General features: G+C 38.6%; 2 protein-coding genes across 2 annotated transcripts in view; one reads left to right on the plus strand and one right to left on the minus strand.

Annotated features, from left to right (window-relative positions):
• The window catches only part of LOC122088398 (purple acid phosphatase 15), a 6457-nt gene extending 3967 nt beyond the window's left edge, over nucleotides 1-2490 (plus strand). The window contains exons 5-7 of the mRNA XM_042657663.1: nucleotides 628-818; nucleotides 1322-1609; nucleotides 1932-2490. Of these exons, the coding sequence (XP_042513597.1) occupies nucleotides 628-818; nucleotides 1322-1609; nucleotides 1932-2081 (629 nt within the window). The 3' untranslated portion in view covers nucleotides 2082-2490. The remainder of the gene's footprint in view (nucleotides 1-627; nucleotides 819-1321; nucleotides 1610-1931) is intronic.
• A 3173-nt stretch (nucleotides 2491-5663) lies between these two features.
• LOC122088709 lies at nucleotides 5664-7341 on the minus strand. Its single transcript, XM_042658030.1, has one exon. It carries the CDS (start codon nucleotides 6882-6884, stop codon nucleotides 5934-5936), a length of 951 nt encoding a protein of 316 aa, XP_042513964.1. The 5' UTR covers nucleotides 6885-7341; the 3' UTR covers nucleotides 5664-5933.
• Nucleotides 7342-9643: the final 2302 nt, after the last annotated feature.

Below are 9643 nucleotides of genomic sequence, written 5' to 3' on the forward strand. Positions count from 1 at the left end.
TATATGATTTCTGGTAGAATCAGGAAGCATTAAGCACAAGCAAGATGCAGAGTTACTCCCTTGGAAATAGAAAGGGAATCTTGCAAAATTATGTTGAAGTTGCTTGTAAGGTCCAGAGGTCAGTGATTCATGTGTATGCTAGTAATGTGGGAATTTTGCATAATTCTTTCATTTAGGATATAGTTTGCCATCTGGCATGCAGGAACAAAATCAGGCTGTTCTATATTATAATCCACATAATGACTGGTTATTCAAGTATGAATTTGAATGGAGTTGAATGTCAAAAGAGGATCCATATAGCTGACCCGTTCAGATTGGGATGAGCGGTTATAGTTTCTTTACCTCAAAAAAATGATATACAAATAAGGGATGTACAGGTTTCGATTTTCTTACCACCTTATGCTTCTTGTTCAAATCTTGTATGCATGATTAATTTAATGTACTTCCCTAAAAAAAATTAATTTAACGTAAAACAGGGGGAAAAATAATTTAGAAGCTCTAGAGATTCCCTACATTTTTGGTACTTCACCTGTAGTTGGATATCTGAGTAAAGATTGAATGCATATTTTAGTTCCATTATCCAAGAATGACCTATGAAATAATACTGGCCTATGTTTTCCTTTACAGGGGAGCAATACAGGTGGCTGGAGAGAGACTTAGCTAATGTGGACAGATATGTGACTCCATGGTTGGTAGTTACTTGGCACCCACCTTGGTATAGCACTTACAATGCCCATTATAGAGAAGCAGAGTGTATGAGGGTGGAGATGGAAGAGTTACTCTATTCTTATGGAGTTGACATAGTATTCAATGGACATGTAAGTCAACAAGTCAATAGATGACAATCGCCATCTTCTTCTGGTTCTTCTTTATTTTTCACAGGAAAGGTTCTGAGTTTACGAAATCAGCATGGATTATGTGTCTAACATGTGGCAGATTAGGACTAACCATTTGATGGTACCAACTAGGAGATTTTCCATGCAAAAAACCAATTCAAATTAGCTGAACTTTACCATGTAATTTTATGTTCTTGTTAATGGTCAGAAAATTTAGCAAATCCCTACAACTATATCAAACAGGTCAGCTGATAGGTATCCTCGATGAGTAGATGTAACCATCAAATGGTGGACTTTCTCTCATTCTCTCTTGCTCCTTTTCCTTCTTCATATTGTTCAAGATGTACACGAAACAGTGTTCATGTTCACAAGGATGGCGACAGTCCTACATAGAAGGGCCCAGGGATCATCCAATATACAACCGTATAAGCTGTTTCATATTTTCCACTTATATTGAAGTTGCTTTGTTTTGTGATAATCATCAGGTTCATGCTTATGAGCGGTCAAACAGAATCTATAACTACACATTAGATCCATGTGGTCCTGTCTATATCACGGTTGGAGATGGGGGTAATCGAGAAAAAATGGCCATCAAACATGCTGATGAGCCTGGTAACTGTCCAGATCCATTGAGTACACCAGATAAAAACATGGATGGTAGATTCTGTGGCTTCAATTTCACCTCTGGCCCAGCAGCAGGTAAGTTCTGCTGGGACCGACAACCTGATTACAGTGCATACAGAGAAAGCAGCTTTGGCCATGGGATCCTAGAGGTACTCTCTCTCTCTCTCTCTCTCTTACTGAATACTACTTAGCATGATAGGAGAAGTTCTTTATGTTAACAAGCATAACTAAGATTTATCGGTTTCTAACCACAAAACAGAAGTGGATTAACTTGATCATTCAATTGGTGCCATGTTACCTCCTCTAGGGTGCTCCACCATCTAGTGTCACCTTGTGTTGTTTCCATGAATGCTTGATTGTCCCCTTTATGATCCATCGGTCACTCATGAACTTCTAGAGTAATGGGAGACATGCAAAATGGCTATTGATGCTAGTGAAATGACAATTTAATGGGTAATTTGTATATGGCAGGTGAAGAATTCAACTTATGCTCTGTGGACATGGCATCGGAATCAGGACATGTACAACAGTGCTGGGGATCAGATTTATATTGTGAGAGAGCCAGATAAGTGCCCCGTGAAACTGATGGTTGGTGATTATTGGAAAATACGATCGTATTAAAAGACAAATGAAGCACATAGCTTCTTAGAAAATCAGCATCAGCATACACTAAAGGAGCCACAACAATCAACTCAAACCTGTTTTCACAATGCCATCCAAAGTAGCAGTTGCCTTATACACACACACACAAAAAAATAAATAATAATAATAATAATAATAAAATAAAAGAGTAACAGTTTTGACAGAAGAAAAAATTAGTCCCCTAGACTTCTAATAGTAAAGAAAGATGTCATAAGATTAGCTTTGTGTATGTACATGTAGATGATGGTCAAAATTAAGAGCTTGTATACATATATCATTTCATATAAGTCATTGAAAATTGTATTGGATAAATGCCAGTTTAATCTTAGTAAGGTGACTTCTCTAGTATTAGATCTCAATGCAAATATCTTGCTTGGATTCCCATTCACATTTAGACTCTATTGAAGCTGATTTCTTCCACCAGCAGAGCATGTTTTGATACGCCAATCGACTAAAGGCATTGTTATAGCAAACACCAACAAATATGAAAATAAACAAAAGCAGATCTGCACAACACAGATTTAACGAGGTTAACACACCGATGTGTGCTACGTCCTTAGGCGAAGAAGAAGATATTTTAATATATAGAAGAGAGATTACACTCAAGCAGCGATGAGAAAACTCGCTCTGAAATCCTAGCTTGAAATACCCCCCAAATTACAATGATTTGTTCAACAAGACAACAGTACATTTTATACTCCTCCAAGTCGAGGGTCGATCCATTGGGTTGCGGTCGATCTGTTTCCATCACAGATCTCAAAAAACTTCCTATTCAGATCGCCACCAAAATATGTTGGAGCGGGTCATTCTTCAAAAGGGGTCAAGAATTCGAGATAAACTTAACATGCATTCATATTCATACTTTGTGGAGGATGCAACTTCCTTCTCTTCAACCACTCCACTGCATATTACCATCAAATTGAAGAACTTGAAGTTAAAGCAACCAAATACATGGAGTCAGTAAATCATACTAAGCATGTATTTATCACACCATGGCAAGGTATTGTAGGGTCAAATTTTGGAAGCTGGGGGGGTGGGGTGGGGAACGTCCCTATTTTCAACTCAAAAATCAAGATTGTCTCAAATTTTGATTAGTGAACTGCAGGGTAGGAATTATGAACTTAAAAGTTTAAGGGAATAGGGGTGATTTATAACAGGCTTGAAGGCCCAACGAGTTGGGTTAATGGATAGAACTCGAAAGTTCTCACATGGGCTGGATCAGGTTTGGCCTTTTAAGCTTCAGCCCTATTATGTCCATCACTGAACAATAAGTTTATTGTGGAAATGGTTTAAGGACATGGTAAAGGTGCCACCCCACCATTCCTCACAACCAAACACAATATAGGACAGGATAAATATCCTACAGGAGAATAACTCACTACCATATAAATTGTTCTTTCTTCTTTTTCAAATGGAAGCAATGAGACAAACCCAATCTTCAATTAACAGACAATATATGGGAATTCCCATTTCTCAAACAAAAACTTAGGAAGCTGAGATTCCAGATTACCTATGGGGTCCTGCAATCTCAAAGATAGAAGACAGAAAGTATCCTTTAGTTTGACTTGTGGGCTCTACCTTAGCCCTTTTGTATGTCATATTAAATTGGCAGAAATCTAAGGTCAGCCCTAACTTATAATTATTCAAAGTTATAAGTATATAAATGTGATCTACCTTAGCCCTTTTGTCTCTTATATTAAATTGGCAGAAATCCAAGCAGCCCTAAGTTATAATTATTCAATTTTTTTTTTCAACGTTATAAGTACATTAAACGGGCTCTACCTTAGCCCTTTTCTCTCTTTTATATATATTTATATATATATATTACAAACCATCCTTTAATTGAGTTGTGGGGCTCCACATTAGCCCTTTTTAGGATAACTAATCTTTCATTTTATTAAACTCAGAATTTTTGAGTGGGCCACATTGATCTGCGATGTGGAAATGACCTAATGATAATCTGGGCCTGGATTGGGTTTTAAACAAGAACCGGCAGGAGGCAAGAAGAGTTTGTAATGTGGGTATTCGTTCTTGGAATAGATTTTGGGCCTAGAATACATTCTGAAACTTAATTCTTCTTCGTTTTCATACTCCATGTCAGAATGTGTTCTAAACCTTGAGTATGTTCTGAGAATGCAAAACGAACACTATCTTTTAACTAAAACTTAACATTTAAGAAGTCCAAGAGAAATTTGGTTTGCTAAGGTTTGGCAGGAGCAGGCCAATATAGCTAGAGCATACTTAAAGAAGGCCACTAAGAGATTTACGAAATGAGATGATTAGAAGAGTCGATAACCTTACAAATTGGAAGAAAGGGGATAAGGTTATGGTAAAGATGCCACCGGTTCAAAGTGTTTCAAAAGGTGCACAAAGGGCTAGTTTCGCGCTATGGAGGACCTTTTCCCATTGTTAAGGAATTAGACAAGGTTTTTTTTTTTTTTACCAACTTTAGCTATCTCACTGGTTGAAAATACATCCATACTTCGGATCCTGTTTGGACGAAACAGAAGATAATGTCGATAAATAGAAGAACGTCTTGTTTATTAACATCTCAGAAAGACACTGCCATAATTAGGGTAGTCAAACCAACTCTCATGCAAATTCCTGGAGATTCATTCATCCGACCATAGACTAGAGCTACTTTGGATTCTACAATGTCTTCCATATAAGTTGCCTTAAACCTTAATGCGAAGACATGGAAGACCCAACACGAGGTGTTACCTAATGGGCACCAGTGACCTTGTTGCCATTTTTTAAAAAGCATCACTGACCTTGTTGCTTCCAACAACTATTCAATAGTTCAACCTTGTATGGACAATGTAAGTGTGTCAAACCACCTATTTGGTCTGGTCCAGTTTTTTTCCTTTGGATTCAGTCCAGTTTCGGGACCAATTCTAGTTTGGTCCTAAAATCAAATTTGCAATCAGTAACTGTTGGTTCGGTCAGTTTTGGTCCTTTATCAGTTCTCTTAACCTTATCTTATTAGTCCTTCTTGGTTTGGCCTTCCCTCATTTTAATATCCTTAGGACAAGTGACTTAAGGAGAAATTGATATTTGAAAAACAGAAAAGAGCCAATGTCTGAGTACCAGGTGCTATGGTGTTGAAGTAACCCATGCTATACTCTCAGGAAAAGCTCAAATGACCTTCAACAAAAGGGTACCTATAGAAACTAACACAAGTGGGTAGGTAGAGAGCAGCTCTCGCTTTTAGCATAGTGGGTCCCAGCGAGAGGCTCACATGACGAGCTATTAGCTTAGTAGTAGAGCACGCCCCTGATAATTGTGTCGTGCCTAGGCTGTGAGGGCTCTCAACCACATGGATAGTTCAGTGTGCATCAACTCCTGACCTGGAGATGTGGACCATCCAAGGCACATTAGCATGGCGTACTCCTCCTGTGATATTACATATAACCTTTCACCATCGTATAACTTGAACACTCCATCTTATATTGAATGTTATGCTGTATTTCTTCCTGAACAAGTTTTTTTTTCCTCTCTCAATCTAGATGACTTACATTTGCAAGTAATAAAAATGTATAGGAGAGTGCACCAATGAATTACGGTAAAATGGCATCATATATTGGAGGATGATAGAATCATTTCATGCGAGGAAAAGAGAGAATCACAAAAGATGCTAGCATACCCACCCAGCAGCTCTGAAAACCTTTTCCCTTCTTATATTTACTTTGAGAGAAATCTTACCTGATTTCTTATTTGCTGGACCAATTTCAACCATAGAAACACAAGAAAAAATTATTAAGAAACACCAGAAGAAGATGTTGATCGATGAGAGAGAGAGAGAGAGAGAGAGAGAGAATGTGATGAGGATGATCAGAAGATATCAAGAATCTCCAAGATGAAGCCATTGCAGAGTGGACAATTCCCCCTTGTCACCCAAAGCTCTCTTGAGCAAAGCCTACAAAAGGTATGCCCACATGGTATAAACGCCGCACCTTTGTGCCTAACCATACACACGCAGCACACGTACTCTCCCCCATCGTCATCAATATCCTCATCCACCTCTTCTTCTTCTTCGTCCGCCACGTCACCTGTCAATGTGGACCCCAGTAATCCCGCTTGCCTGTCCGTCTCCTCCAGCAATGCCATCAACGACATCCTCACCGGCGCCGTCTCCTCCGCCTCCGCCACAACCGCCTGTTCAACTACCTCTTCTTCTTCTTCTTCTTCTCTCACTTCCTCTCCCACAGCAATCGGATTCAATCCCTCCCTTTCAATCTCGCGTTGCCGTTGCAGCTCTCTCTCATTAGCTAATGCCGCCGCGAGCCTCATCATTACCGGTCTATTAGCAGCGGTGACCGCCTCGTACTCAGGCACAACGTCTCCTCTGCCTTCAGGTCCGTTCACCGGTTGAGTAGATTCAATCGAAACTTCGAGCGGATCGGCCGAGGTTGGCTCTGAAATATGGAGACTACAATCGTCGCTGTCACCGTCGGAGGAAGAGGAGGCCCACGCGGCACTGGCACGGCGGAGCCGGAGACGATCTCGGAAAGATTTCCAGCTCTTGCGATTGGGACCGGACAGGCCTCTGGTGCCTGATTCTTCGTTGATGAAGTCGAGGAGTGTTCGGCTTACCGGTGGAACTCTTACTGATCTCTTCTCTTCGCCACTGAGTACTGCGCCGAGGGTTAGACCGGCCAGGGAGTCTCTGTTGTTGTTTTCGTCAACGCTGTTTGATCTGAGTAGATTTCTGAGATTGGACGTGTCGATCACTGAGACCTGGTGTGTCAATCTTCGTCGATTACCTCCACCACTGGTTTCCATTAATCTCAACACGAAAATTTTAAGGAACCGAGAAGGAATTAGACAATGTAACAGAAAAATTCAAGGATTGGAACCGAAATATTGAAGCTGAAGAAAGAAAGAAAACCAGATCTGATCACTGGAAGCTTTTATCTATCAAAGAGAAAGGGAAAATGCATTTCACCATTAAAGGAAAGAATAAAAAATCTGCAAAAGGAAATGTGATGGGTGAGAAGAGAGAAACATGAAGAGAGAGAGAGAGGGAGATGGAGAAATCCGGATTCATGATCTGAACGTTTTACATATGACTCTCTCTCCTCTCCCTCTCGATCTATGTTCTTCTTGAAAGCCTCTTCTTTATCTTTCTCTCTCTATCTCTACATTTCTCTTCGCGGTTTTCTCAATTTAATTAATATTCTTTAGCAATTTTCGAACGAAAAGCAGATAGAGAGATCCCTCGCTCTGAACGGATAGTCGAGCGAGTCCGCCGGTTATTGAAACATGGGTCTTCGGTTAGCCTAATTTAAAGGAAGACATAAAATTAATGACCAAATTACCCCTCGAAACTACAACGCAAACATGACGTGGAAACAACATTTTTACAGCTGTGGTTACTTAATTGGTTAGTTAGCTTTTTTAAGAGTAACGGTATGGATATACAACTGGATCCGACAACTGGATCTGACACCGGTCGTTAAAATTGCAATTAAGGGTGTCAATCCGTTAGTTTGGATGGATTTTGAGTTGGGATCACTGGTTTCAATGTGAGAATGACTTCAAAATATTATTGGTTTGGTTCAATTTGGGTTTGATTTTGGTTGTCGGTCAGTTTGATTTCAATTTGTGCGGTAAATATACTCAAAAGTATGAAAAATAGTGTATGTATCAATTGGTTAGTTTGGTTTCACCTATGGTTTTAAAGCTGCGTTTGGTTTTTATTCAGAAAAATGTTTTTGGCGTGTTTCCCTTTTTTTCTTTTGGAACAAAAAAAAAAAAAAAAAAGAGTTAGAAACGCAAAATGATGGAACGATAAAACCTTGTTCCGTAATTTCCGTTTCGTTTCAAATACAAAAAAGTGAAAACTAAGGTAATCATTCCTAAAACAGGTTGACCAAACACCAATTTTTTGTTTTAAAATAGCGTTTTGGCACAGAAATTGAAAATGTTGTTTTTGACACGAAACATCGTTTCTGGAACTGAATGACTACCAAACGCAGCCTAATATGCCGATATCATATCAGTTGAATGGTACAGACCAAAGATAAAAGGGTAAAAAAAATCCATTTTCATAGGAAAATCAGGGGTATTTCTATCTGATACTGATCCATTCGATATCTTATCGGTTTTGAGGATGGCTGATACTCATTCTGATACCATGCACTAAAACCGTAGTTTCACTTGTTTTAAAGTGAGAATGACTAAGTCCACAATATGATCCAATAAGTATGCATCAGGTTTGCTTCCCTTTTGTTTGATTTTGATATAACATGTAAATATATTCAAAAGTATGAAAAAAAAATATGTTTTTCTTTTTAATGAATTTTGGAAATGTTATCAGTTTTTTATCAGGTACTATCAATTTTGGTCTGCTTTTTTAAGGTTCGTTCGATGTCTTATCAGTTTTGATGTTATCCGATTTGATTTTAGCCTTACAATGAGTCAGTCTAAGACATGATCCAATAAGCTCATATTGATTTTGGTTTGGATCGATTTTGTCAGATCGGACTAGAATTTAACACCCATTTTGAATTGAATTAAAGAAAATATTCAGTTTAGTTTTGATTTTTAAAAAGGGAAATTATTAGCATAACAAGGGTCTGTTATTTATCCAAACATAACAAGACACCTATTACCCCTTTAAAACCATAGAAAAAGATGCGGATGGAATAAATTTAAGGGGTAATTGAATAAAGTCACATTGGTTGTTCAAATTTAAATAAAAAGTTTAAGAAAAAACAAATTCAATTGAAATTTCGTAATAAATGGTTAAATGGTAATTGAACACAACCCATCTTCCCCCAAGATGATCTACCTAGGCTCTCGTCACTGGCGGTTGTGGAAGATCCTGAAGGTAACATCTCCTTCGTCTCTCTCTCCTGTCTCTCCAAATTTTTAATTTTTCCCAATTGAAGGTTTTGTACTTCGTCCTTGCGGTTCTTGAAGTTCTGAACTACATGTGTTTCTAGGGCATGAAGCAATTCTCTTGTAGGAACATCTCTTTCCCATTCTCACTCTCTCTCTTGCTTCCTGTCTTTGTATCTCTCCGTTGATTATCTTCCTTTCTCACTGCACTATTTCCTCTCCTATCTCTCTCTCTCTCCAGGACTGATGATTGTTTGTCCTAGTAGGCAAGTTTAATTGCAATTTTATTTCGACGACATTCGAGTTAAATTTTTCCTGTGAAGTTCTTTGATTAACATCAATATGTTCAACAATGTGATTGAATTCTGAAAATATTTGATAGAGCTGCGGACCCTGATACTATTTCTTGAACGGCTATGAATGTATGCCCAAGGAAGCTGTTAAGTTGTTTAAGGAAGTGCAGGCCATGAACTAGATCCTGTTGCATTTAAGAATCTTATGACTATAAAGCAGGCTCGATGATGCATGCCACATATTTGCTAAAATGCCCAACCCAAATTTTGTAGCATGGAATGTTATGATCTCAGGATTGCATCAATTATCTTTTGTTGTTAATTTCTTCTGCTTTGGCCATCTAAGGCCACAGAGTGGTGCCAAACACATTCTATTTAGCATTTCAGCTTTGTTTTCTTTGGGGT

Source organism: Macadamia integrifolia, chromosome 9, assembly GCF_013358625.1.
Source record: "Macadamia integrifolia cultivar HAES 741 chromosome 9, SCU_Mint_v3, whole genome shotgun sequence".
Taxonomy (NCBI): Eukaryota; Viridiplantae; Streptophyta; class Magnoliopsida; order Proteales; family Proteaceae; genus Macadamia; species Macadamia integrifolia.

Bases quoted from the DNA above. Each gene is read 5' to 3' on its own strand.
- LOC122088709 (XM_042658030.1), bottom strand. From the start codon at position 6,884: ATGGAAACCAGTGGTGGAGGTAATCGACGAAGATTGACACACCAGGTC.